At 39.7% G+C, this 27,805-nt stretch overlaps 1 protein-coding gene across 1 annotated transcript; it reads right to left on the reverse strand.

The window, feature by feature from the left end:
* SPOP (speckle type BTB/POZ protein) lies at positions 1-25,337 on the reverse strand. Its single transcript, XM_026864762.1, has 10 exons — positions 25,217-25,337; positions 13,201-13,343; positions 12,650-12,771; positions 10,798-10,949; positions 10,569-10,696; positions 6,726-6,903; positions 6,082-6,137; positions 5,523-5,645; positions 1,817-1,959; positions 1-1,075 (listed from the first exon to the last, which is right to left on the reverse strand). Exons 2-10 carry the CDS (start codon positions 13,276-13,278, stop codon positions 931-933), a joined length of 1,125 nt encoding a protein of 374 aa, XP_026720563.1. The 5' UTR covers positions 13,279-13,343; positions 25,217-25,337; the 3' UTR covers positions 1-930.
* Between the last annotated feature and the right edge of the window lie 2,468 nt (positions 25,338-27,805).

Consider the following 27,805-nt stretch of genomic DNA (forward strand, 5'->3'; position numbering starts at 1 on the left):
TTTTAACGCAGCGTTCATGAACAATAAATTTTTTTTTTTTTTTATAAAAGGGGGAGGAGGGAAATAAAGCAAGGAAAAATGCCAAAAACATTTCCCACAATATCTAAAAACAGTAACCGTTGTTCTTGTCAGACAGCACACTCCAGATCAAGGATTTTCTAGACCTTTCAAAACCAATACAGACTTGCCAAAGGCTGCCTTCAGTCTATTCACACCCTCCAGAACACACAGCCTTTCACTGCCCCCTTTCACTTCAATCTGTCATTTTTTTTTTTTTTTTTTTTTTTTTTTTTTTTTTTTTTTTTTTTTTTTTTTTTTAATTAACATACAAGTGCTACTAACAGAGAAACTGATCTTGTTGCTGGATGGCAATAAGGAGTTACACAAACGTCCAGTTTTTAGCTCAGCTGGAAGGACTTAAAATTCTCTTTTTTTGATATAAATACTACTGGAGCTCTCATCAGGTGCTTCCTTTCCAGAACCTCACTGGAAATTCTTTTTAACCTTCCAACGCTCTTCAAAGCTAAAAAGTCCTCTTGCTCCAGGCATCTGACGATTTGTTCTGTGCTGCCAGACGCAGAGACGTTGTTTTCCCCAGTACCGCTGCTGGGTTATTCCGACTTGGGTCGGTGCCTAAACCAAACTCTGTACTTAATTGACTCAGCCAAGTCGAAGGGAACACACAGACGATGCAGCAACAGGGATTCGTTAGGTTGAACAGCCCCAGAGCCCCAGGCCCACCCTCCCCCCTCTCCCCAAGTTACTTGGTGCTGTTTTAAAAAGTCTGGGTGTCACGAAGCAGTCTTTTCCCCCCAACAACAGAGTAAAAGCTCCACAGATTTCGTCATCTACCTGGTGGTCAAGGTTACAGCAGCAACAGTTGACGCTGCTTCCAAAAAAAAAATATGGGGTGGTGTGACAGATGGGGCTTTAGGATTGCTTCAGTCGTTTACGTGGGGGCCCCAGAAAGGGGCACTGCGCAGAGGCCAAAGAGCGATATGCCTCAGCCACCAGATGCGGATGTGATACTACCATGGACTTCCAGCCTGATGTCTCCATGACGTCAGAAGCATGACTAGAAATAAGAGAGAATAAATCTGAAGTTATCAACCGAGGATAAAAAGGATTAACTAAGGGAGATTCTTTCCACGTGCCTAAAACCTGACGTTTTTAGCGTGGCGTTTTAGGATCGTCCTAGGTGTATGCTTTGGGAAGACTGCAAGCTTTGGCTCTGCTGGCACAAGTTCTATGCTGGACAGTCCTTCAACTTTTGGATGGGAAGCTCAAACACGCACAACGATCCCAGGTGGAGGACCGCAGGAACACAGTGCTTATCTACCCTGACTACTCAGCACAGGAGTATTTGAAATCGATATAGGAAGTACTGAGAAAAACTGTATTAACTGACAAATAGGACTAAAAAAGTTTCCAGACATGGTAGTCATTCTACATCTACTGAAAGGTCTGTTATATTAGGAGTTGCAAACAGAGCCTCAATATCAGGGACTACCTGACATTCTACCACCTGGAAGTTCTTGTGATCTGTTCAGCAGACAGCAGGACTGTGTGAGCTACTATAGATCTCTTCCCAAGAGCACAAGAACTTTCTTGTCCCAGCAGGACAAGACTAATCTGCCCTTAGGGCAACATCACTTCTCGGGGGGTGACAGATAAACAACAGATCACAATGGGAGAACTAAAAGAGAAAAATAATACTGGAGAATCTCCCCTGCATACAACAGTTCACGAGTTGTGAGTGTTGTTTGCTAACACGCCTTCCCTCCAGATTTGTTGCACCCTGGAACAGTAAACTCACTAGTTAATGAAGTCCACTGCTTGAGTTTTCAGTTGATCAGCACTATGTAGGTCAGCTAGAATAAGGATCTCAGCTGCATTTTCCACAGACAGGTTACTGCACAGGGCATCCTCACACATCACCTTCAGACGTTCTAGAGCGTACTGCAAAATACAAGCCAAAATAGAGTTACAAAGAAGAAAACATCTAACCAGGCCTGATGTGAAGCCTTACTCGTGCTCCTTCACTCTCTGGTAACAAACTATATTACGCTGAACAGACCTCTTTGCTTTGCTGTATGCATCTGAACTGTACTCAAAGAAGTAGTGAGCAGCAAAAAAAAAATAAAATAAAATAAATAAAAGATTTATGATGTGCCCACCCTGAGGAAAGCAATGGAGAGGAAACATACCCACCATAACTCTCATCCCGGCCTTCTTATGTTACAGGCTTACTCGTGCTGTGTTCATGCTTTGAAATGAGAATTTCAGGTCACCTGTAATACTTATTATCTCAGCTACCTCAAGGCACAGAACGCTAAAGCCAAATCTTTATTCTCACTCTATTACTGCATGACAGTATTACCTGGGTTCAGTGGGAAGACCTATCTAACAGTGAATGCTCCATAGGTGTTCCAGTGATGTTTAAGGCAGTTTTCACTCAATTCCTTTAGCATTAGTGACCTGCACGTTACGATCAGCCGTGCTCAATCAAGTACATGCTACCAGTTTAATACTATGACGTTAAACAAATGCCCCTGATTTCTCGCAGCTATCCAGTTAGAAATGAAACACCACAGCACATCTGTAACGCCCTGGCAAACGCTCTATTCTAATTTCACATTCTCAGTCTAAGAGTTTCTATTCAATTGTGCATTTGCCTCAACATTTTTTAGATCCATGGCGCTGGGTCACATCAGTGGTTTGTGAAATTCAAAGGACATGCTTAGAAGAAGAGTGCTGCCTAACAAATTTCACACTCTTTCTGCAGCACTTCAGGCAGTACTGAAACATGCAGACACGGCCGAGATTTTTCAAAAGCAACACAGTGGTCTTGGTCAGCCTTCAAAAAGGTCAATACTCAGAAAAGGGGAAGCCACTCGGTATCAAGAAGTGAAACCTAAACCCCGAATCTCAGTCTTTTGGAATATCATAGCTGGGAATTGTGAGACTGAGATACTTCTGAAAACCTGGGGGTGTGTGATCTGATTGTGGGGTTTGTGGCTCTTTGGATGAAACAAACTGAGTATTTCTGAATAATTCTGAATATTCTAGATCCCATGATTACATTTCACAAGGATTAGGACAGTAGTAAACTCTAGCAGAAGTTCTTATACGAGTAATAACATTAACACTATGTAAATGGTTCTAAAGATTAAACACAGTTAAGACTTCTTCATGTTATGACTTCAAATTGAATGACAATTCTAAAAAAATGTATATTTTGAGTTTGTTATTCAATTTTTTTCATCTAACTGCATTTGAGAGTACCCTTTGTACCATTTATACAGCTTTTCTGAACAACTCGGCGATGACGTGGCATACAAGTTCTTCACTATGTGAGGCTGCATTTGGAAAAGATACCAGATTTATATGGACTGCTCTGTCCTGAACCTCAATAAAGAGCCGGTAACAAGCTCATCTGCATGACGACAAGAGTGTGTGCCATATGATAAGCACTATTACTATAAAATAATTTTATATTCCGATTGAAATTTTCATCCCATTACGATTAAATTTAAATGAATAATTTTAGATTATAAAAACATTTTTTCACTTAATTGAAGTAATTATCACTGAGACTCGAGGCATGGCACTCATAACCAGGACAGTTTTCTCCCACCAGAACATCTGAGAAGGCAAATCAAATTTACTTGCTTAATCTGTATTACTAACTAAAACAGTTTCAAATGAGGGGCAAGCCATTAGTTTATGTTATTGTCTGTCAGTATCTTAAAATGCAGTAAATGAAGCTTAAAATTATTCCTTTTGTAAATTGAATAGTCTCCTCCCATGCATATACAATTTTTATTTCGATTTTCACTACAAATAGCTCAGCTTCTAATTACATAGTTGGGCAAAAGTAGCCATTCTGGTCTCTCAGGTACCAGAATTTCCCATTCCCCCTTTTCTTAATTACAATTTAAAAGAACACCCTACCTAACAGCATACATACCCAAGAGGCTGAAATACTACCTCCTGGGTTGAGAAGACATGCTTTGTTTTGGTTTTGGTCTAATTACATATTTCCCCCAAGAGACAGGAGGAACTCAGAAGAAGCTGTTTCAGTCTCTTGGGTAAATATTAGATGTTTTATGTGCTTTCATGAAAGATTTTTTATTTCTGCTTTTAAAAGACGCACAATGAGTTTAAAAGGAAAAAAAACCCCTACATTAAAAGCCAGGAAACTCAAAGTTAAAGGCTACTCTGTCCTTAATGTACTGCTTCTTACTTACACTTGTCTCAGTTAAAGATGGTATGTGAGCTCTCAATCAATACTCTTTAAATATTGAATAAAATGTGGCAATGGGTATAATCAGGCCAAGATTCTCCTTGCATTATTTCCCATTTTAATTCTAGTTGCAGTGGCCTAATAATGGCATATGGAGCATTTCACCTCTAAAAATCAGCATTTTTGATGAAGCCCAGGGCTGCAGCGACAGGGAATTTGATGGCTGCGTGGTGGTTGCGTGGAAGAAGGTTACATGCATCCACATCTCAAAATCCACCACCCTAACTGGCACCCCCAAGAGAATCCAAGGACTGAAGAAGCATGGAGACTGAACTACGCTCTCACCCCTAGAGGTGGTCCCTCCGGGTCAGAGTTGAGGCACATTGGCAGGGCAGTGTGGAGAATCTTGCACTGCTGCTACCCGTGCTGAACCTGTTCGATGGATAAATTCACTTTTAAGAGAAAAAAGAAAAAGGAAATAAAATTTTCATTATATATTACAGATTTTCACTGGTTAATATGGCTCAGTGGCCAGCAGAGCACTCTTCTGTCCTTGGGGCTGCAAAGGGAAGGAGGCAGAGGCTGGCTGGCAAGGCCACAGCGCTGCACCTGCTACACAGGGACTACCAGCAGCCTTCCAGTCAGACCAACCCCAACACCTCCTTGGCAAGGACCCTGCAAAACCACAGATGGGTTAGGCAACAGGGCTTCCTCCAGTGCACCCCTTCTCTCCATAAACAGCAGGGATCGCCACTGCAAAAAGAAAATAAACAGCAGAACCTTCTCACTCTTGGCTATCCATCACCTTAGAGCATCTCTTGGAGCTGCTGATACCAGCCAGACCAGAAGCAGCAAGCCCTGTTTGCCAAGGCAGAACACTACTTTTGAGATTTGGTGATAGCCACACTAAAAAAAAAAATAAAAAAAAAAATCACCAGGTCCACCTTGAAATTTTCTTCTCACCCCCAGCTACATTATGCTGAATAGAGATGTCCTCTGAAATGTTAAAACGGCGCTTAAAAATGAGCAGTAGAGACAGAAATTCCTGATTTATATGTTAAGATAAGTATCTATACAGCTATAGGTATCTTAGATGTATCTTATAGGTATCTTATACTACATCTAAGCTTACCTGTGAGCCACCACCAGTTCAAAGAAACTGCCCAACCACAATGATCCCATGAAAAAAAATCTTACTGCTACAAACACCAAGGAGCACTGTGCAAGGCGCATGTCATTCCCAGTTCTCTGAACACCCAATAAATCCCCACCGTACCTTGTCAGCAGCTGCCAGCAAGTCATCAGCCATTTTGTCAAGATTTGGTGCCTTCCCCGTGTAAATAAAGCACATCATTTCCTTAAAAACTTCAGGCTCCACGTCATTGATTTCAACCCGGTTCTGTAGCAGAAAAAGGGAAGCTTATTAAGATGGTGACAAAAGGCTAAAGGTTTCCTTCTACTCAAGTTCTTTCAGTATTCAGATATTTGCTACAAACTATGTAGAATGTGTACTACTTGCAGAAAAAAAAAAACCAACCCACACGTGGATGGAGTAAGAAAAATTCTAAGTTTTATTTCACATCCTCTGCTTGTCCCTATCCCACCCCAGACTCTTTCCCCAAGAGTAACAAAGGTAACAATTGCCTCCTCCATCCCTTTCTTCCTCCCTTCAGGACAGCTGAAGCAGAGACTTGCATCTAATGTGAGAAAAACAGTTAAAAGGTGACAAGAGTCACAAACACTACATAAGAAAGTTATCTGACCAGTGATGCTAGGAGTTGACTAGAGAGCTATTCACCTAGCCAGAGGAGTTCCTCCTTCCTTCAGGAACTTACCTTTTTGCTCTCTTCCATCTCATGCTCAAACATGGCACTGAAAACCGGGGAACGTGCTACAGCAGTGGGGAAAATAAAACACAGTTAGAGATGCTCTTTTACTCTTCAGAAGGTGCTAAGTGTAGCTTGCTAACACTTCAACAATTATGCTGATGCTTAATGCAGGAAAAATTCTCCTATATGCAAGACAGGTCAAATTGTGTATAACTGGTAAACAAGCATAGGTTGTGATATAATGCAATGTGGCCAACGTAGCTTCAAAGCAGGCATGGGAGAGTTTATTATGTCCTTTTAAGCAAGGCTGAAGGGTACATGGGTGGTAAGGTATGTTTCTTGACTTTACAATGAAGTATTCCTTTAGCAATGCACTAACTTCTCCTTACAAATGCTTCAGCAATCCATTACAGCGTGCTGCAGCCACAAAAGAATCCTCCTACCATCTTCATCATAGGAGGAGACAGGCAATTAAAAAAATGGAGTGGATATTTCTTCTCTACATCTAACAGTTCACAAAGCAGTATTGTATGAGAGCTCTGCAGTTAGAAGAGGTGCAGAAATCTCCTTTAAAGATGAAATAACTCAAACCACTTGCCCTCAGGTGGTTGTCCCCTATCCCACTAAAGCCCATCCAACTCAAAACTCACCTGCTAGTATGGCTTTGTGAGCCTGGAATTCCTGGCCTGCAACGCACAGGCAACAGTCCGTGAAGCGGGAGTTCTCCCAGAGTCCTCCCAACTCATCTGCCAAGCGGCACTCAGGTACCTTCACCATATTCATAGTGTTCTGGCCAGAGATGTTTACAGAATCCTGGACCACACTCACCTGGAGGTGGGGGAAAAGCAAACAACCCACAAACTCAAAAACTCACACTGGAAAAAAAAAATCGTCTCCCTACAGGAAGTTTTTATTTCCAGGGCAAGTGAAGGGAAATGCAAAGCAAACCCCACACTTCTCAAGCAGAATTGCTGTATGATTCAAAATGTCTCCATCTCTAAAGCATCCTTTCTACCCTGTCTTAACCCCGTTCTCTGCTCCTCCAAAGCGTCTATCCCAAGTCCTAAATCACCCCAGCAGATTTGCTTCTTGACCCCAAAATAACATCACTTCTATGCTCTTATTTAATCATAATTTTATTAGATGGTTTCCTGAGGAAGTGGAATCTTATTTTTCTGCTTTTACAGACACCATACCTGACCTAGTTTTTTCCTTCTATCAACACTCTGAAACCCTCCTCAATCAATAATGCAATACAGACAGCAGTACAAATGAAAATTAAGTATACAGAGAGCTTCTACAACCAAGCACTGCATCCACACATGTACCCAAGGGCCGTGTCTGACCCCCCAAAGGTCTTGCTGCTTCTGGTTCTAAATTTCTTCAAGAGTTCAACTCTTCCATCCCATTAAAAAATAAAATTAAAAGAATCCCTAATCAGTGAGTTTTAAAAAGCAGGTTTTTGTCAAGTAACTAGGATGATTTGTGGGAAGGCAGATGGATTCCCTTATCACCTGCTCTAAAGCAGACGTGGTTAGGCAGGGACCATACATCGCCGTACTGGCTGATGAATAACCTACACAAAGGGAACCATGAAGAGCCTATTCAGCACCAAACCATTATTGTCAAACACACAGTAAATCACATGCCTTCTACAGCAGACTCCAATTAGAAAAGATCAGAGTGACTAATACTACCTCGCTATAACAAAGAATAAAGGAAGAAGCTGATTGACAGGGAAGCAGACGTGAGACTATTTCCTGGATTTCTGTCAAGTACAAATTAAATTTCATTTCTATTAATAACCAACGGCCAAAGAACAACAACGGACAGCAAATGAAGCTTCAGTTATGTAAAAGGAGAAGTAAATTATGAAGCGAGACATGTGACAGAAGCATCTTCTAAGGAAAATTCCTGCTAACACCCCCCCAACTCTTGAGAAACCTCCAGTGGGTTTTTATGGCAGACAGATCTCGTGCAAACTATACAACACTCCAAATAAATATCAGATGCTGCTTGCCAAAGGACACTAACAATTAGCCAGAGCAATTGTGAGGAAGCTAATGTTCTTCGTCATTAATCTGCCAATTACATCATCTTTTTGCCCTGTGACATCTAGGCCCAGCAACACGGACTCGAGGATGGGTGAAATTTCAGATTCACTAAAAAGGAATTCTAAGATGCAGATCCCTTGCTAGAGTCCAATACCGGTTACAGATAAACGAAAAAAGAATTGCAAACTGTGTCTCAAACCAACAAATAAATCTTCATATATGAAAGGCAGTTACTGGCATGAAAATCTATTACATGGCTTTTTACATAAGGAGTTTAGACTGGTACATTCCAAGTGGTGACCAGCCTTAGAGGTCAAAACAGATAAGGTTTTGCTTAAGCTATTTTCAGCATCTTAGCAAGAGAAACAATGCTGCCCAGCTCAGAAGGGAGCTATTACCACAACTTTGGGAACACAGTTCTTTTTGAAGATTTACCAGAATGATATTTACTTATGATGCTGGAATATAATTTAAACAGCAAAAAAGTAATGCAGTTGGGATACGAGCAATCAACCTCACCTGCAGAACAGAGGTTGAAAAATCCCCAAACTGACAACTAAACGAGGTCAGGTTTGAAATGCTTGACAAGGAACATCATTCTCTGCCTTAACACCATTTTCAGCAAGATGTTATCTGTGTTCAGCACCAGACATGAGCAGAGAGCAAAAGGCTTTTTCCTTTTAACTTTAATAAAGGAATGAGAAGGTGCAGCAGAGACACTCAGCAACCTTCTTGTCTACAGAAAACTCCAACATATCCCCACATAACAAGCATCTCAACATCCAGTATTGCTAACTCTTTAGGGAGAGTTTCTACATACAAAACATGCTTGCTGAAAGTACAGATGTGAGCAGCGTCACTTGGCACCTGTGGCCAGCAGGGAAGCATTAGGAGAGCATATGGCACACTGGTTTACATGCTAAGAGACTTAAGCTCAGGGAAGAAAAAGCAAAAAAAGGAGGAGTCTGAAAAAAAAAAACCAAAAACAACCAACCAACCAACCACCCAAGCTGTTAAAAGTTCTTGACAAACTGTTTCCAGACAGCAAAAGCTTCCCTTCTGATATCACTAAACTTAAGATTTCTTACATGTTAGACTGTCAAACAAACAGAAAGAGAAAACAGAAGATATCAAGGCCAGGTGAAGCCAGCAACAAGTTTTCTCTTCATCCAGAACAAACAAGAACACTGAGCTGAAGCTTTTGAAGGGAGTAATTCAGTTGTATTAGAACTGGTTGCCAAGACTACTGGTGGATCTCGGGTTTATCTACATCACACCTCACAAATTCCCTTCTCAGACATTAATTTTTGAGTTTCGCTCCACAACTGTAAGTTTTCTGGCTCTTTTATCATGAAGGAAAGAATAATTGCCAGACCTACAGAGGTGTCATCCAAGACACTGTCGTCTTCTCCTCCCATACTGCTACAAGTGTTGAAGGAAGGGGTCCCTCCATGACAGTAATAACTTATGCTACTGATTGAATACACATGTTTTTAGGAGATGTTTGTCAATTTAAATATGTGCATGCTTATGATGGCCAACAAAAATGGAAAAAACAGCCCACAAAACAAACCCCATCAGAAAAAAAAAACCCAACCCAGCTGTCAAACAACTCTGAAGCATTTTTCATTCCTGAAAGAAAACACAGCAAAAGAAAAGACTCCCATAAAAAACACTGCAGGAGATCCAAAGAGAGAACAACTTGTTCTACCTGTCTTCTGGCAAAAAAAAAAAAAATCACAGCTACAGGAGGTATTTTGCAGTTAGAAGGACAACGGAAATAAGACAGCAGAATCTCTGAAGACACTAAATTAGAGAGTTTAAATTTGCTCATTAAGGTTCCGAAACTTAAATATCTGGTTTTAGAAATAAGTGTCTGCATCTTTGTCTGAAATGAGCAGCGGTGAAGTAATAGTTTTGTAAGCAGTTGTAGAAAAATACAAACACAATGAACAGAAAATTGTGGTTTACTATAAAATTCCTTTTTCTTAAAATTTTCTTTTTGTTGGCTTAGGACAATAAAGAAGGCTCTTTATTCAGTAGGCAAGTAATAAGTGGGCCAGTTTCCACTACAGAGCTAGTGTTGGTTATTATCCCAAGTGAGTTTCAAATTAAGAAGCACAAACAGATGGATGATAACACTAAACCAGAAGTGAAATGATAATCAAACATGTTTAATTCCTATCATCATCACAGGTAAAAGACAGATATAAAGTAACAAAAAAATAAATGGAAGTGAAATGCGATGAATCACACGCAGAAAAAGCCACCAGCCACACTGGTACACACACACACACAAATAAAAATCTAAGTGCCATATAAACATCCAGTATTTCTCCTGACACCTCTGACTCCTTAAAAGCAATGATGAAAAAATAAGGTCACACCTACCTTAGGCTAATGGAACTGCTATTCTTTCAGCTGCACAAGAAGACTTACCTCACAGAAGAGAGTGAGTTTGTCATCTGGAAGAAGTCCATTGGCCTCATCCAAAAGAAAGTCTCTTCTAATAAATTTTTTGAATCCCCAGTCCTTGCCTTGTACAAATCGATACGCTCGCTGGCTCTCTGAAAGAAAGACATGGTGCTTCAAACATCAGCTGAGTGACTCGCTTGATCAAACAGCAAAAGACAACCGACCCCATCAGACAGAAAGAGGTTTTACACACCCATTGCTTTTGTTTCTTCTCCTTTAGCATTCAGGATGGAGAATTTGAACTTTGCTCGAACTTCACTTTTTGGACAGCTCACCAGCAACAGATAGAGGGACAGATAATCTTTACTTTCTTCATCCAAGCCTTTAGGGTTCACACGTAAACACCTGCAGAAGCAAGCATCTGAATGAGATGTCAGGAATTTTGGGCAGGTCATTCATAGCTTTCAAAGAAAGGGCACTGTAGAATTTTCACAATAAAATGTACAGCAAACAAGTTCTGTTTAACAGCCACTGAACCACAAAATAATAGGCGGGTCAATAGAGTGGAACTGCATGTTACAGTCAGCCTCATGCTACATCTCCAAGACAGATAACAATATACAGGCAGTAACTATGGGCAAACCTATTATAAAAAATAAAAATGGGGGAAAGAGAGGAGGGGAGTAAAATTTAAGTTACTGAAAAAACACCTTGGATGTCAACTTCCACAAAAAAAGTGAAAGAAATAGCAGGACGGAGGCAACGGATTTCAAAAAGTGCAACAAATCCAGAGAAATTCTAGGTAAAAATTCCACAGGAAGCAACTGAAAGGAAAAATGCATTTCTAGAAAGCTGGTAGTTTCTCAGAAACATAATATTAGGGTAAAAAGAGAAAACTACTCTGGTGTGAAGAAAAAGTAGTAAGTATAGGAAGAGGCTAACTCATAAGCACTTCCATGACCTGAAACTTGACACAGAATCTAACAAGAAGCAAAAACTAGGCCAAATGACTAACAGCTCAAATACACAAGGACAAAAAAAAAAAAAAAAAATCAGAAAGATCTAGACATTAAAACGAGATCTGACAAGAAAAGGTTATAAAGGTAAGTAATTTAATAACAAAAAGCAGTCCAAGGAAAGCACAGGTCTGCCACCCAAAGGAAGGGAACACAAATTGTACCATATACACGCACACACTAAATTATTTAGTGGCTGATTCGCCACAATCTATATTAAAGAGCTTTAAAGAAAAATGCTAAACCACTTAACATCAGCAACAAGGGATAAAATAAGGAACCAGGTGTCCATGGATCTGCAAGGTCAGACACAACTCACAGCAGATACACATTCTGACCAAAATCCACTCTGAGTTACTGGAAATTACTTGAGAACTCAGGGAAGATAATAAAGGTTTTAAGGGAAGGGAAAAGGGTAAAAATAATGTCATCTTTAAGAATCAGAAACTGCCAGGCAGAAGGAGTTATGGAACACTGTCACTTAAATCACCTCCGTTTAAAGCCTCCAAATTCAGAAAAAGCTGCCGTAAGAGAAAGGCAATACAGCAGCAATAATCTTAAACTGCAGGATTTAGAGCGCAGGCAAAAATTATCTTTCTAACAACAGGGAGTACTAGGGACTGAAACTGGGAGGGTGAAACAGAGCTTGAAAACACTGGCTGTGGACTCTCATTCGCTTATAAGAACTTGTTAAGCTAAGCATCGGTCAAAAAACCCCAAAACTTAATAATATTAAGTTAATATTAACAGTCCTTCACAGCGTGTCTCTGCTCCAAGGCAGGATGTAGTCTCCCTTCCAGCTACAGCTTCTATTACTTCTGATGTTTTCCATTATCAGAGAAACACTGCAAACAGCCAGATCCTCACATTTGTTTTGTGTGTCCAAACACTGTGCTGAAGCAACAGCACTTTCTCCCTAGGCATATGCTGTACATCCAAGGAAGCAAGAAGCCGTGTGCAGTACAAATTATTAATTTTTTTATCTATGTCTCTTCCTTCCCCAAATTCTTTCACACAGTTGTAGAAACAGAGTGAACCTCTCAACCTCCCTGCTCCATATTCTTACCCAAATCTTCCCCAGTTTCTTACCATTTGAGTTTATCATTGGCTCCAGATGAAAAGGTTGAGCTTTTGATGACCTCACCCATTTCTTCTCGGCAGAAGCTGAAGTTATTTATGGTCCACATGTAGGAAAACTTCACCACCTTGATCTTAATAGAGAGGATAGCAAGATGCTCAGGGTCACGCTGACTCTGGTCAGGGTCAGGCTGCCTATGCTCACTGTCAGGCTGCCTACGATCACGGTCATGGTGCCTATGGCCACAGCTACGGTCACGGCACCTCCCCCTGGCCATCTTAAAGGAAAAAACTGAAAACTTGGAAGTTTTACTGAGTGGATAGCACCAAATAACCCCCAAGCACAAGACAAGAGTCTCCAAATGGCTGCAAGGGGCAAGTTTGCAAATGGCTGCCAAACGGCTCCAAGGGCAGAGGACAACATTCTACTGTTGCCCCGGTAACGCCTCTGACCAAGCACAACACTGCCCAAAAATCCAACTCTAAACTTGTTTCAAATATATTTTTTAATACAGATTTGAATCACTTTATGCCAAGAATATCTTAACACAGTGTAGACTTACCTGAGTGTAGCACCAGCTCTCTGCTACAGGTCCACTCGACATTTCTGCCGGAGGAGGAGGACTCGGCACCCTTGACATCGCCAGTTTGAAGATTAAACAGAATTTCACAACTCAACAGAAGAAATTTATAATCGATTTTGAGCCTGTCAGTCCCCAAAAAGAGAAAAAACAAAACTAAGAATAAAAAAAACACACCTTCAGGAGTGCTGTTAAATCTCATAGGACACAAGTTAAAGCCATCATGCTTTCTCCCTCCTCCCTAGCACCTTCAAAATATGATTTTACATTTATACGTTCTGAAGTGTTACCATGTTTTTTGAAGAGGGGATATACCACCTCCACTCATTTCTTCAATATGCAGCTCCTTATAGGAAATAAGCCTAACATATAATTTCCTTTAAGGAGTCCAAGTCTCAAATAGAAGACTCCCCACTTGACTTGGGATTTACTACTTCACCCTGAGGCCACCATTTCAACTCACTACTTACTCCCTGTTTTAATATTGAGAGTCTCAACACTGTCAGAGATTAGATTTGACAAATTAAGTTCTTGAAGTGAAAAAGCTACAGGTAGCAACATGCAACCCAAACTCAACAGCAAAACAAAACCTTCGGTTCAAAGTGACTCTGGTAACATCAACAGAATAATTCCCTGTAGTTTAAACCTTTTCCTGAAGCCTTACTATTAGGGAAGGTGTTGATAAAGCTTTCTCTACTTCAAACTGAATCCTTTTGGCCTGAGGGGAATTCCCATTGCCTTTATATGCTAGTGAAGTTCCCAACTTCTAAGTGCCAAGTAAAATTGTCATTTGTAGAGAACCTATGGGGTTAAAACCACTGCAGCACCCCGGAACGACTAGACAGGCACAACTGAGAGAACAGGCACCCAGTTACCAGAATGGAGCTTTTAAAACAAAATAGAATAATCAACCCGTCTCTGACTTCTGATTCCAGATCCCTAAAGGCAGATACACAAAACATCTTCAAAGATGAGCTCAAAAAAAATATAGGATTCTAACTTTAGCAGGTATAAAAGCATCACATGCCTTACAGTTTAGCCTTCTGCTAAACACTTTCTGTTCCACAGGTAGTATTTATCTGCCTTCCTCTTACTGCACAGAACAAGCAGTGAACCACGAGAACTCCACTGCTGTTAGTTTTGTCCTCGAAAGGAGAAAGACATAAAATTGTTATCTTGCCGTGCGAATTGCTTTATATACAAAAGCTGATATTCTATTTATCAGGCAGGTTCACTGGGGAGAAAGGCAAAGCACAGAGAGGCTCATGCTCTTGAGGAAGGCCAAGTCATTAGTTCTTGAAAGGAAATGGTGGAAAGCACAGAGAATATACACCCGAAAATGCACATATCCCCCCCCCCCCCAACCTGCTACCAACATAATTTGGAGTCTTTAAGCACAGTTGCAGGGCAGGTCTGGATTTGAGTGCAGGCTCCAGCTGCAGACCAGACCTCTCCCAGGTGAGACTCACATCAGTCTCCACTCCAGTTTACGACCACGTACTCAAATTTTGAGTTCTACACACCTTCAGAAAGTACCTGGAAATACCAGTAGACAGGCATTATCTAACAGTAAAACAAGGGTGGGTGTTTCTTTTCAGATTTAATTTCCTTTAAAAAAGCACAAGTGGACCCATGTAAACACTGAAATAAGAGATACTGGCTATCGAGCCAAGAATGAAGTATCTTAGGCTGCAGAGACCCACATTTAACTAGCTGGAAATTTACTTCCCAGAACAAAGCTCAGGGGCAAAAAGACTAACTTGGTAAGATCCACGCTGCAGACAACTAGCACTGATGTAAAACCAGGTGCTCTCAGATCAAACTGCTTTACAAACTTCTTGCATTTGCGGTTGGTGCTGTGTATGTAGAATGAGGGGAGAAAAAAAAGAAGTTAAAAAAAGTTGATTTTCAAATGTTGAAAAATCCACATCTTAAAAAGAACAGGACATCAATACGCACTTTGGGTACTTGCTGCAGGTTTTATTACATTAAGCTCGAAACTACCACACTTTCTGCAAATAAATTCAATTATAGCACTCTGTCATTCAAATTAAGCCAAAATTACAGACACTAGTTTTGAATACTTGGCTAACTGCCCTCCTATGGACAACACTGTCTTGACTCCCAAGGACATCAACACTTCTCTGTCTCCAGTCACACATCCTGGGGGGGCTGAGGGAACACATAAAACCTGAAATTTCAGCACAAGCAGCAAGAAACACCTCCTCCTCTCACCGGCTGGGGAAATGATGGCTTTTTGCTGGTTTTAGTCTATGGGCAGGAGAGACCCAAGCTTTTTCCTTCCCCTCGGGGGTTCACAGAAACACTGCTCAACTCCACCCAGGCTGTTACATTGTTCTGTGCACAGCTATTTTTAATCTACATTATTCTAGCGATCTGTTTTATAGCACAGGCACAAACAACTGGGGGACAAACTCCTGAGAAGAGGGAAAGGATGAAGTTTCTTAATCTCACCTTCGCACCAACGGCAATCTGTCTGCACACTGAGCAACAAGATGATAAACCTAATGGAAAGGTTTGACCAGAAGAAAGCACAACGAGCAAATAAAATACAAGAGTCGAATGGGAAATTAGGTATTTTTGTTGTTAAAACTGTAGCTAGTTTCAGTGATTTTAGTTTTTAACTAACACCTTTTTACTCAAACCACTTGCAAAACAGAAGTATTCCAGTCTCTTAAAATCCTTATGCAGAGTGAGAAATAAAGCAACTTTTATTTAAGCCACATTAGAGGGATAAAGAAAGGACCTAACTTAGCTTACAAGAACTTTTGAATTCTCTGAAACAACACGACTATGGCCCTCCATACATCTCCCCACATACCTGGACGAAACTGGGGTGTGAATTAAACCTCAATTCACAACAAACTACTTGGTCTTCCTTTGAACAGGGATTGTGGGCACAGCCCATCACTGCAGGACACCCTAAAGCCCCGTGCGAGGATCGGGGTGTCACAACTCTGAGGCCACAATGCTGATCTACTTGCCTGGCTTCAGAATAATTACAAGGAACAAAGCCAGAAGAGTTGATATAAGAACCAGTTTTGACATAAGGTACAACAATAAAAAAATTTTCTATAAGATGACTTTTCCTTCTAGGTAAACTGAAACAATTAAGTATCTCCACACACACATCAGAGAAGTGGTTTAACACTAAAGGTAATTACCAACCGAAAGACTCCAGTGAGTCCTTCTTGAAGACAGGTTGAGTCAATTTAGGGCTAACACCTCCCTTTTTGGCATTAAAATGAGGGATTAATGAGGAAAGAAAGAGGAGACAACATTTTTTTTTTATGTTACAAGGGCTCCTTCATTCAAGGGTTGGAACACCCTGAGAAGTTGAAGGGTTTGCTGGATGGAGGGCTGAAGTTAACCCTAAATTCCCTTCCACCGGTCTCCAAGGAACAAAACCCAGAAGGCTGTAGCCAACAATCATATAACTGGGGAAAGAAATAAATAAACATGTGATGCAAAAATCAAAACTTTAACAGCTACTTTCTGAATTTCAACAGGATTTAAAGATGAACCTAAATATTACTTCTGTCTTGCATATGCAAAGAAGTTTGAGAAAGCTTCTGTGGTCTAAAGGGAAGACAAATGTGTGAGCTTGAGATACACTGGACTATTTAATATCCTCTGAGTAACTGTCACTTTTATATATCCTTTCCTCCCAGATGGCTTGGATAGACAGGTGGTAATAAAAGTTATGACAACGTGCTAATAGAATTGCTGCATGCCAGCAGGTCATTTGTTATGCTTTTAAAATGGGACAAAGGTTCTAGATTTTAAAGATTTTCTATTATTCGGAAAATACTTTCAGTCAAAGCTTTTTACAGATGCTTTGTGAGGCAGTTAAATACAGTTAAAAAAAGATGTTAAACTCCAAGCACACCCCTAGATCAATACAGCAATGAACCATCAAATACCTGTCATCAAATGACATCACTGGTACTTTTACTGCTGTACCAAGTCATAATGGGAATAAACAGGTAATATCCATCACTGGGGTTTTTTGTAAAAATTACAAGTAAGGAAAAACTTGCCGCTTGCCTTGTTTGGGAAGCCCACGAGGGTCACTAAAATACACCTTTAGAAGTGTGCTTAGAAATTGCCATACCCTGGTTCCACCTTCAAATGCTGAATGGCTGGGACCAGTACTAAATGCATTTTAAAAGGAACCACAGCTGACTTAACTTTCCCTTAAGTTTCTGAAATCAGCAGAGCACCCCCCGGTGTTTACTTGCTCATGAACACTTAATACTTCGCCACTTCACACTTCTTCGCTAACAGTGCTGGCACCTCTGAACTAGGAGTGAATTAAAAAGGGCTGCAGGCAGAAGTTTCAGGAAAACATTTTGTAAATAGTTTGGATATCAAAATTCTTTCTGACCAGGAGAGGCAGGGACAAACCTGAAAGTACAGGGATAAATATCAAGTCACAGGAAACAAAATATAAAATATTATCTTATGGACCCCAGTGACCCCATGTACAGTCTGCAAGTCTCTTACTTCCCTGATTAGAAATAACAAACAGCACAAGCCTCTGGACATACTTAAGATTACAGTTAAGAAAGAATAAGTCTCACCTCATTCACAACTACTTCCAGATGAAGACATTTTATCTAAGAACCAGAGCCAAATCAGACCTTTCTGAAGCAGAGGAAATGTTCCCTTGTCACCTTGTCCTCATAATTACCTCCTGACTTAGCAGCTCTACCAAAACAGCTCAGCTCAAAACTTTACTGTAGGAATCAACACTCAAAACTATTCTGTGAGCAGCAGAGACTTGACCTGAGAGAGGCAGGGAATATTAACAAGCAGTTCTAGAAGAGGCTTTAAAATTACTAGACTTTTGCTAAACAGCCAGTCACTTATTGCTTCTCAAGATAAACCAGGAGTTTACACCAGAAATTTGCAAATATATTAATTTTCAATGTTTTATTCAGCAAAAGATAACTTACAGAAGCTTGCAAAAGAAGTGTATTTTTAATTAAGTGTTTCAAAAACGGGGGTGGTTGCTTCTTGGACCAGCAACATATCAAAGACTATCCAAGAACAGCACAAAGCACAGAGAAAAGGAGCAGGACAAGATAATTGGAGCAATAAAACAAGGGGATGAGATATGGAAGCACAGGAAAAGGCCATTATCTTCCCGCATTCTTCAAAGCCTTGGAAAGGACAATGGAAGGTCTGAATTTGCTGCTGTAAAGAAAAAAAAAAAGAAAAAAAGAAGAGAAAGGAAAAAAAAAAGGCCAAGTTAACCGAAAGAGCAAAGTGGGATGCAATGCTATCTAACTAGTGGATGAATAAAATGGGTAAGTTTTCAGATTTTAATGTATACACTAAATAGGGTGGCATATCACGGAAGAAAGCAATGATGGGCAAAGCATTCCCACAGCCTGTGCTAACGACTGCCAAGAGACACCGATTGCAAAGTCTCCTGTGTGGCAGGAAATCTTGTCTAGTTAGAAATGCAGGTTGAAAGTCAGGCACAGTGAATTCCAGAGGTTACACAAAGTTGCCTAATTATTAACACGGTGGTGTAGAAGAGACTGCACCAAGGTAGCAAACAACCTGTACCAATAAAGAGATTTAAGATTAGAAAATCAACACTTATGAAAGATGAAAGTGGCTCACACCAAAAAAGCTACGCCTTGAAATAAAGTCTGGTTTACAAGAGCGAGAGGCTTATCTTTCTGGAACAAAGAAATGTGAACAGTTCTACAACAAGAAGCCAATCATCACCAGCAAAAAAACCCAAACTATAAAAGGAGTAACACGAACAGGATATATACAGACTTAATTCTACCTGAATTAGAGGGAAGAATAATTAACGCCAAAAAAGTGGTGGGTGAATTAAGCTTGAACACTTTCTTAAAACCCAGGGGTGCGTGCATTACACCTTCCTCCAACTTCTGTGCTCTTAAATTTAAAAAAAAAAAAAAAAAGATCTTACTTAACCTGTACCCCGTTGAGCGCCACAAAAACTGCTGAGCTCAAAATGACACACAGAGTTTCATTTACAATCTTCAGTCATAAGAGAACAGACTGGAAAATCAACACAATCATAGCCGAGATAAAAGGAATGAACTGGCATCCAGCGGAAGATGCATACCAGGCTAAAGGACCTACAATTTCTCATTTGGGAGACAGAAACAATAGAGATAATCTGGTTTCTTTAAAACACAGTGAAAATGATCTCTCCAAGGTCCTATCTATCAGTCCTAATTCAGTGTGTAAGCTGTCCCCATTATACCATCAGTAGCATTCAGGAACTTGGATGGGTACCTTCTTTTTATTATACCCTGAAGTTGCCAAGCACACTCCAGAAGGCCAAATTCCTGAGGTCACAACAGGGCCCTCTGGACACTGCATAAAAGGAAGATTTTAATTAAGGCAGACACATACATCTTAATTCAGTTTATTTCAGAGAACTCATTATCATTTTTTTTTTTTTTTTTTTTTTTTTTTTTTTTTTTTTTTTTAAGATGACTAAACATGGAAAAGTAGATGAGTTACCTATACAGTAAGCTGGGGATATAGTTATCTCAAAACACACTGGATATTGGCAGCCCACTAGAATTCAGTAACTAGAATTCCACTTTGAGAAATATTATTCAGAGACTAAGGGTTTCTTTTCCACTCTTGGAATGCTTTTATTTTTCTTCCCTTGAACCAATGCTCCAGTTATAAAACAGAAAAAAAAAAAAAAGGAAAGGCTTGGTCACCTACAAAAATATTGTAATTTGTGTGAAACTATTAAGGGATGGGACAACTGTCAGTGAAACATCAGCCCTGTAAGGAGAATTACAAGTTTTACACGTATTTTATAAGAACCACCATCATTCTTTAGCTGTAGACCTTTTACCATCCCTTCCCCCTCCTCCCCAAACATCACCAGATAAAATAGCAAACAGCTAAAACCAAACCAATGAAAAAAAAGAGAGGAAGTTGGTGGTAAGAAGCAGCCCAGAGTTCTCTAAATAACCTTCTGCTTTTATAAACAAATCCTCCACTGAAAATTTCTGCTTTTCAGTCATTGTCAAGTCATATTTCTGACATGCTTCTAAGACTGCTTCATGAGAACAGATGCAGAAAACTGTATCCCCTTTAATCACATCCAACCCTAACTATAAATTACTCAAAGTATATTAGAATTATATCCACACCAGTAAATATAAAAAGTAATCAAATTCTTAAGCAAACAAAACTTTTAGTTACTGTTGAATTTAAGTCACCACGCCTCCTTGCACCAGATGTTTGTCACTTCTTTAACTCTTTCTACTTCCATCTTTAATCCTCCTGAGATGCTTGAAACGTAAATCTTCAAAACTGTTTTTCCTCAGAAGTTAATCTTCCTCATAATTTTTTAATTCAGATCGTAAATGTGATAAAAAGAAATAAATGTCTAATTTCTTTTTCACCAAATTCTCCTTTCCACCTTTTTTCTCTTTCCTCCTGCCAATCCTTCCTGCTGATTTCTCTCCTCTCACAAGGAAAAAAATGTTATTTCAACACACCAGTTTAGGTCTTACAGAAACAATCAGCCTGAGCAGACTTCTGTCTTCAGTGAGAAACCTGATCTTATTTTTTAAAATAAGGGTTTTGTTATTGCCCGAGAACTCTTTTTATTTTAGATTCTCCCTCACAGGCAAATCACAGAAAGTGTTTTACAGCTTCAGGTTCTACCTGTAGGGTAAATTGTTACTTGTCAAGGAACTCTGTTGCCATTTTAGCAAATTTTTTTTAAAAAAAGTAAAATATTTGCACTTTCATAGCATGCAAATCATCTTCTAAATTAAAAGATAAAACCATGAAAACTACTCTTTCTCAGAAAACTTCCTAACATCCTGGGGAAGCCTCACACCCTGGAAGCAGGCTGGCAGCAGCAGGGCGTTTTTCTCCCTTCTGTAGATTGTTCTATAAAGAGTGACACACCGCTAGAAATACCTCACACCTCTAAAATCCCAACAGATTCCTGGGGACTTGGAAATAACTGGAAGAAAATGCTTAAGCGATACGATGTCTGATCAGAGAACAAGGAAAAACTGAAAATTAAGCAAGACTGCATTTTTCATTCTGCTGTGGTGAGACCTGGTACAAAACACCGCTAAAGCACTCAGATGGGATTGCAGATCTGACCTCTAGCAAACCACCGAGACTATAATCCCCTCTGAAGCCTTTTATTTATATCAACTTTCCAGTAATATAAACATCTGGTAGTCCTCACATAACATTTTCCAGTTGCCATCTTGCATTAATATTTCTAAGAGCTTATCAAAACCAACCTGAGCCGAAATACAGATTCTGCCATGATTATTCCAGAAATTAAGCTTTCAAATAATCAATTTAGAGATTACAATGCACGGCCAGAACTAGACAGTAAACTGCTGGATTCCTTCACCTACTTGCAATTGCAGCATGACTTCAAAATGGTTATGAGAATTATTTCAACCTGCTAAATGTAAAGATCATAGGATTGCTAAATAAGGGCACCCTTAGAATCAGCACGCAAACCCAAGTTCTTCGAAAAGCATGAAAAGAAATCAATTGCTTGCTTCATTCCAACAGAAAGCTCACTCTGGGACTTATTTCTAACAGATAATAAATAGCAATTACAAGCAAAGACTCCTGTTTGCAGCCTATCCTATCAGGTAATGCTTCTCCAACACTTTTGTTTTTACAGGCAGGAAGAGTCCTTAATTTTCAAAGTTACACTGTTTAGCCTTTTCTCTGACCTTATCAGACAGCAGCATGAGGAGGAATAAGGAGAGAAAGGAGATGGGAATCAAATTCCAATCAACTTCTACTCCCAAACCATCTGCATTTTCCCCAAAAATCAGCAGCCGTGTTTTCTATAAAACATACCACACCAACTTCAATAAGGCGCGATGGTTTTGCCAGCACGATTTTAATCATCTTACTCCCATTAACATAAAACCCCCACAGTTTACCATAAATCATACTCTGAAAATAGCAATTATGGCATTGGCCTACACCCATATTTGAATACCCTAACCATTCAAGAGCAAGATTATCAAATTAATGAGATAAAGAGCAAAGCAAAATTTTGGTAGCTTAGATATCCTATATTTAAGAGGTTCTTAGTCAATAAGGAAAAAAGACTGGGCCAGAGGCATTATTCTATGTCTGTTTATATTAGTGACACTTCAGAAGCAGGACAGCAAGGTGCATTCTTTTCACTGCTTTTGGCATTAATGTTGTAACTTGTGTTATAAGTGGAAAAAAAAAAATCCTCAAAGTATCCTGGTCACAAGGAACCAATTTGCTGACTTTTAATTATATGTTTTAATCTGTTTTTGGCATAAGCCATTTATTGAACCTTTAAAAAAACAGAGGTAAATTTAAAGTACATGAAAGTAACTTCCCAGAAGATATCTACATTTATTTCCCTTTTTACACCAACAAGCCATCTCCATAAACCATGCCTCAAGAAAAAAAAAACAGTTGTTGTTGCTTTTGTTTTCTTCCTGTTACTCCTTCCATTCTTATAAACACACTTTAAAAAGTCCTCCTACTATTTTCACCATTAATAGTAAAACTCAATAAAATACTAAGCAATATAATCTAAAGAGAAATACTGATTATCTGCAAGCCAAGAACCAACTCGAAATCACACGTTATAAATCCTTACTACTGAGTAACACTAGGACTTTTATCACACTTGCAGGTTCAGTCAGGTTGGCACCAACCTAAAGCAAGGACGTCACAGAACCTTTCCAGGATACAGCTGAATATAATCTACTGTAATTCTTGTGCTCCCTGATGAAAATTATATTATTAAAATTTAAGTGTCAGTCGTTTCGCTGTAATCTTACTTGCTAGAAAGCAGAGATCTGTAAGGCAGAACACGACACTTCAATGGTGATTTTCAAAACTTCCTAGACTCAAACACGGACACACAGTTCTCTCCAGGAACGAGTACGGACACAATCACAAGCTAGCCATGAAATCTTAAGAAAATCATCTGTCCCTCAAATGCATTAGTGAAACTGTTCTCCGTATTTGACTTACTGCCCACAAGTTCTTCTAAGAAATTAATCAAACGTGATACACGTGGTTTTTAAGCACAACTTGTTGAGGTCGCACACTTCTACAAAAAAAAGCCGCTGAGGAAATGAAGACACCAATACAGTGGGATCATTTAATATGATTTTGAAATGACAAAGGAAGATCTATACGGTCAGGATACCCAGCCTAGAACAGCCTGGCTTCTATGCATCCAAGGCAGCTACTGTAGGATGTCTCCACCATAAGATAAAGCATTCCTGGGGGTGGGGGGAATATAACAACATTCTTTAAGAGTCAAGACAGTTAATCTGTAGGAATGATCCTAGCCATCTTAACCTAAAACTTTTCCATCAATGCAGTCTGCCTCTGTTCTAGCCTCTTTATGATGCAGCAACACTTGGGAGGCAGCCAGGCAGCCTCTCTGCATTGCTATACAGTAGCTCCAGACGACTTCGTGTATTTGTCCCCACCTGCTCTCCAGCCTCACTGCTATAAGCCTGTCCCTAAAACCAGGGCTGTCATCTGAGCTTTCCATTCAGACACAAAGGCAAATCCACTATTTTTTAAATAAAAAGAAATAAAAAAGGATCGCTTTTTAAGAGAAGATAAGTGAGGCCTCACTAGCTTTAAAATCTAAGCTGAAGAAATAAAACTTACTAATCTTAGGAAGTCTCCCACTAGTAAACCACTGCTGTTAGATAAAAGTTGATATATACAATTGTGATCTGATTTATGATTTGTTGAACAAGAATCTGCAGCAATGAACAAAGAATGTGGGCAGAGCAGTAACTAAAGCCCCACTAAATTAAAACACACATATTCTTAAATGAAATTACTTCTTCATCCGATCGACTCCTGTAAGCAAATTTCTACTTCTTGTTTGGCTCTAAGATCAGTTAAGTTCTTCTAGACTGTCTTCTCTGCCCACGTAACTTTGCTAAGTATCAGTTCTTGTCACAGCCCCTACAAAGATATTCACATTATACTCGTTTTGGAGATACCTGTATTGGTAACTATGAGGACTCAGACTTCATGAAAAGGAAGAAAAAAACCTAGCTACACATTGCTGTTTAAGTCCCACAAGTAATTTTATAGCATTCCGGCATATCTGTAGTTAGAAAAAGTGTTAATTCAATAAGTTCTGTTCAACATCAGAAGATACAGTTTCCATTTTTAGAACATCACATCAGTCTTTTCAGACTGATGCTGTACAGATGTCACCGGCATGTCTGATGTCACACATATGGCAATTTTAGTATCCTAGTGTCCAGCTATATCCTCTAAGTTCACATGACATGAAATGTTTCTGAACATGTAATAAACCCAAGAGCTCTAAACCTTCCAGTATATTTTCAGAAACAGTATTACTGAACTTATGAGATTTCTAAGTATTTAAAATGCTTAAAAATGAACATATTTTCAAATGAATATTCTGACTTTTTCTGTATGCAAGTCTCTTGAACGTGTGCACAAGGGCATCCTTTTATGCTAGAAAATTATTTCCGTTATCAGAAGTTGGATCAGGTTTTTTAAAAGCATTAACATGACTGTATATGATTCTCAGCCCAAGTATTACATCAGACCCAATTTAAAATGCACAACATACATGCTGTATTCCTAGCAAAAGCCATTTAAAAAAAAAAAAATCTACAGTCATACAATATAGCCTCTTGAGTAAGACCTACAGCACAGGCTAAGAAAAGGTGAACTGAGATCTCAATAGGAAAATTTTAGTACTATTTTCTCCAGTCAGTGCATCTAAAGTCACCAGTATCCTACTGGCTTCTACTGTATCAATGGCCAAACCAGTATCTTCCAGTTATAAATTTAGTGTTGGGAGGTTTAATCCCTCCCACAGTGCTGTCTAAAAATCCAGAGTTGTAAGGCCAGCTATTCCTCACAGAAAGCAACAGCCCAACTCCTGCTTGTAGGGAAGGAATTTACTCACAGTATACAGATGAACTCCCAAGTCTTTTCTGGGCATTTGCTAGAGTCAGTAGTTCTGCATCTTTTTGGTCCTAAAAATGTGGAGAAAAAAAAAAACAACAAACAGAAAACCCACAAATTACATTTCATGTGTGCTACATATTTTCTTGAATTCTCAGTTATGCACATCAGCAAAGAGGAAGAGACTTCCAGAATCACTCAACTCCTTCCTTCCAAAACACTGCTACAGATTTCAGTAAAGGGACACTCAACAACATGAAACCAAGAAAAGAAGTTCTAATATATTTACAGATATAGTTTCTGAAAAACAGCAGCTTCTTTGCCTCCTCAAGGATACAAATACTTTAATCTCATGCTAGTTTCCTGTACTGTCATGTGTTTCTAGAACTTGGGACACGTGCTTTATTTAAGAGGTCTCTCAAGTACAAAGTACAAGACAGAATGCAGTAGCAGCTTATCGACTGAGAATCGAGAAGCAACAGTCCCATTAAAGGTTTTTTTGGTTTGGTTTTTTTTTTTTGGTTGGTTGGGTTTGTGTTTTTTAAAAAAAAACAAAAAACAAAAAACACATTTTTGTTGTATTTCCTCTCCATGCCGAGGAGGAAACACCAGCAGTCAGAGGTTGGAGGAACAACACAGCAAGATCTTACATAATATTCCAATCGTGCAGAAAATCAAGCCAAAGCTGGGAGGAGAGAAGGAATTTTACAAAATTACAGTGGGTATTTCCAAGCGTGGAACTCTGAATGCAATCAATAACAGCAACAGCTCCTGATTGTGCAAGAAATAGCTATCTTTCCCAGCCTTATGCCCAATTTTGCAGAAATAATGTCCAGGAAGAAATGAAATACATGATTTCAAGTTTACAGGTCCACAGTGAGCCAGGCAGGGGAACGGCAAGCCCCACGAGTAAAATGCTGAACAGAAGGGTGTGCCAAGAATAAAGCTGGTAAGTCCCTCTTATTGTAAACTGGATTGGTATCTAGAAAAATCACACAGGGCCACAAACTCAGTTTGCAGTACATACCTAACACTAGGTCCGTCTACAGGCTCAGAGATTAACCCTAAACCTCCCCCCCCACGGGGCAAGCTGGCTCAGTGGAAACTAATCAAGAGAAGACTCTGGTGAATGGAATTGTTTTTAACATTTAACAGGTCTAATCACCCTAATACTATAGCCAGTACTGGTACCATCTCCATGTTAAAACATCAGCAAATTGTAAGACCAATTACACAAGAAATAGTATCTTTTAAGCACTCCACTGTGACCTGTGCAATTAGTGACACATGCTCACCGAGACCATGTGTCAACCAAAATCCCTTCCATTTTAACTCCCTCCCTGATCTGTATCTATGTGCAAATCCTGGAGGTTTCGGGGAGGAAACACAATTAGTTTTATAACAGTGGTAAGTACAGTCAAGTAAATGAGGATATCAGATTTGATAGTAGTTTCTACGATCTCATGGCAGGTAGTTTTGTATTACTGTCCTCTACTGATACAGTGACAGGATGACAGCTTGCAATGTACTTCTGCTATCACGTTGTCTTGATCTCGACACCCATCCATGACAAAGTAGCATTAAGGAAAAAAAAAAAAATCTGCTTTTTCTTCAGGTCACAATGAAACAAGTGACATAATGAAAGCAAATCATTCTGGGCACCTGGTTAGCAAATGTCACTGAGAAAGAAGCAAGCTAGTTATATGCTTTACTTAACTAATTTAGGATGTTTTTATAACCAAAGAGTTCTATTTTATAAAGCATAAATAACAGTGTAATTCTTCAGACTTTTACAGGGTTTCACATCAAGCCACCCCAGACATAACCACTCAGAACTCTAAAGGCAAAGGAAAAAAAAAAAGGAAATCGCAAAAAAGTATTCCTTTTCATTATGTCACGATGATGCTCCACAATGCTCACAAATGTAAACACATTTAATAATGCTGAGTTACAGAAAAACGACAACAAATAACATCATAGTCTGTATTTTCCTTCCCCCCTAAAAACTCCTGGCAGAAAAAGGCAATTCCATTTCACAGGCAGCTTGGCAAATACTACAGGAATAATATTTTACCTTTATAATGCCATCTATCACTAATCAAGATAATGCTTGCAGCAAGCACTAGCACTCTGCTATCAAATCGCATTAGTGACACATTTAACTGTGAAAGGGAATTCTTTTGCCTTTCCATACTGCATGATGATGCACCATTTCCTTTAAACACCACGACAGGCCTAAGACACAGCTAAGAAACACCAGTACTGATCCCAGACACCCTGGGGTCTAATTCCTAGGAAGACCAAGTTCTCCCCTGATTTAGCAATGTGCCTCAGAGCCCTCAGTGGCACAGCTACAACCTGTCATCCCTCACTTGGTTATGCTGTTAGTCATCTCAGTTTGGCCACTCCAGCCCTTATTTCCTTTCTGCCACTCGTGTTTCCTTACTCAGTTCCTGGCACCCCACTGAACCTCTACCCCTGCCTGGGGATCCCTAGGAGACACTTCAGCAGACCTCCCCCCCCAACTTCTCCCCGCCACACCTCTCCCTGCTCAGGCCCTGCTCCCTCGCACCCCTCCCCCCCCCCCCCC

Source organism: Athene cunicularia (assembly GCF_003259725.1).
Source record: "Athene cunicularia isolate RWA chromosome 27 unlocalized genomic scaffold, athCun1 chr27_part1, whole genome shotgun sequence".
NCBI classification, from domain to species: Eukaryota; Metazoa; Chordata; class Aves; order Strigiformes; family Strigidae; genus Athene; species Athene cunicularia.

Excerpts from the sequence above, each read along its gene's own strand:
- SPOP (XM_026864762.1), bottom strand. The coding sequence starts at position 13,278 with ATGTCAAGGGTGCCGAGTCCTCCTCCTCCGGCAGAAATGTCGAGTGGA. Across the intron at positions 6,138-6,725 it reads TCACAAAGCCATACTAGCAG|CACGTTCCCCGGTTTTCAGT; the intron begins GTGAGTTTTGAG and ends CCACTGCTGTAG. Across the intron at positions 5,646-6,081 it reads AGATGGAAGAGAGCAAAAAG|AACCGGGTTGAAATCAATGA; the intron begins GTAAGTTCCTGA and ends TTTCTGCTACAG.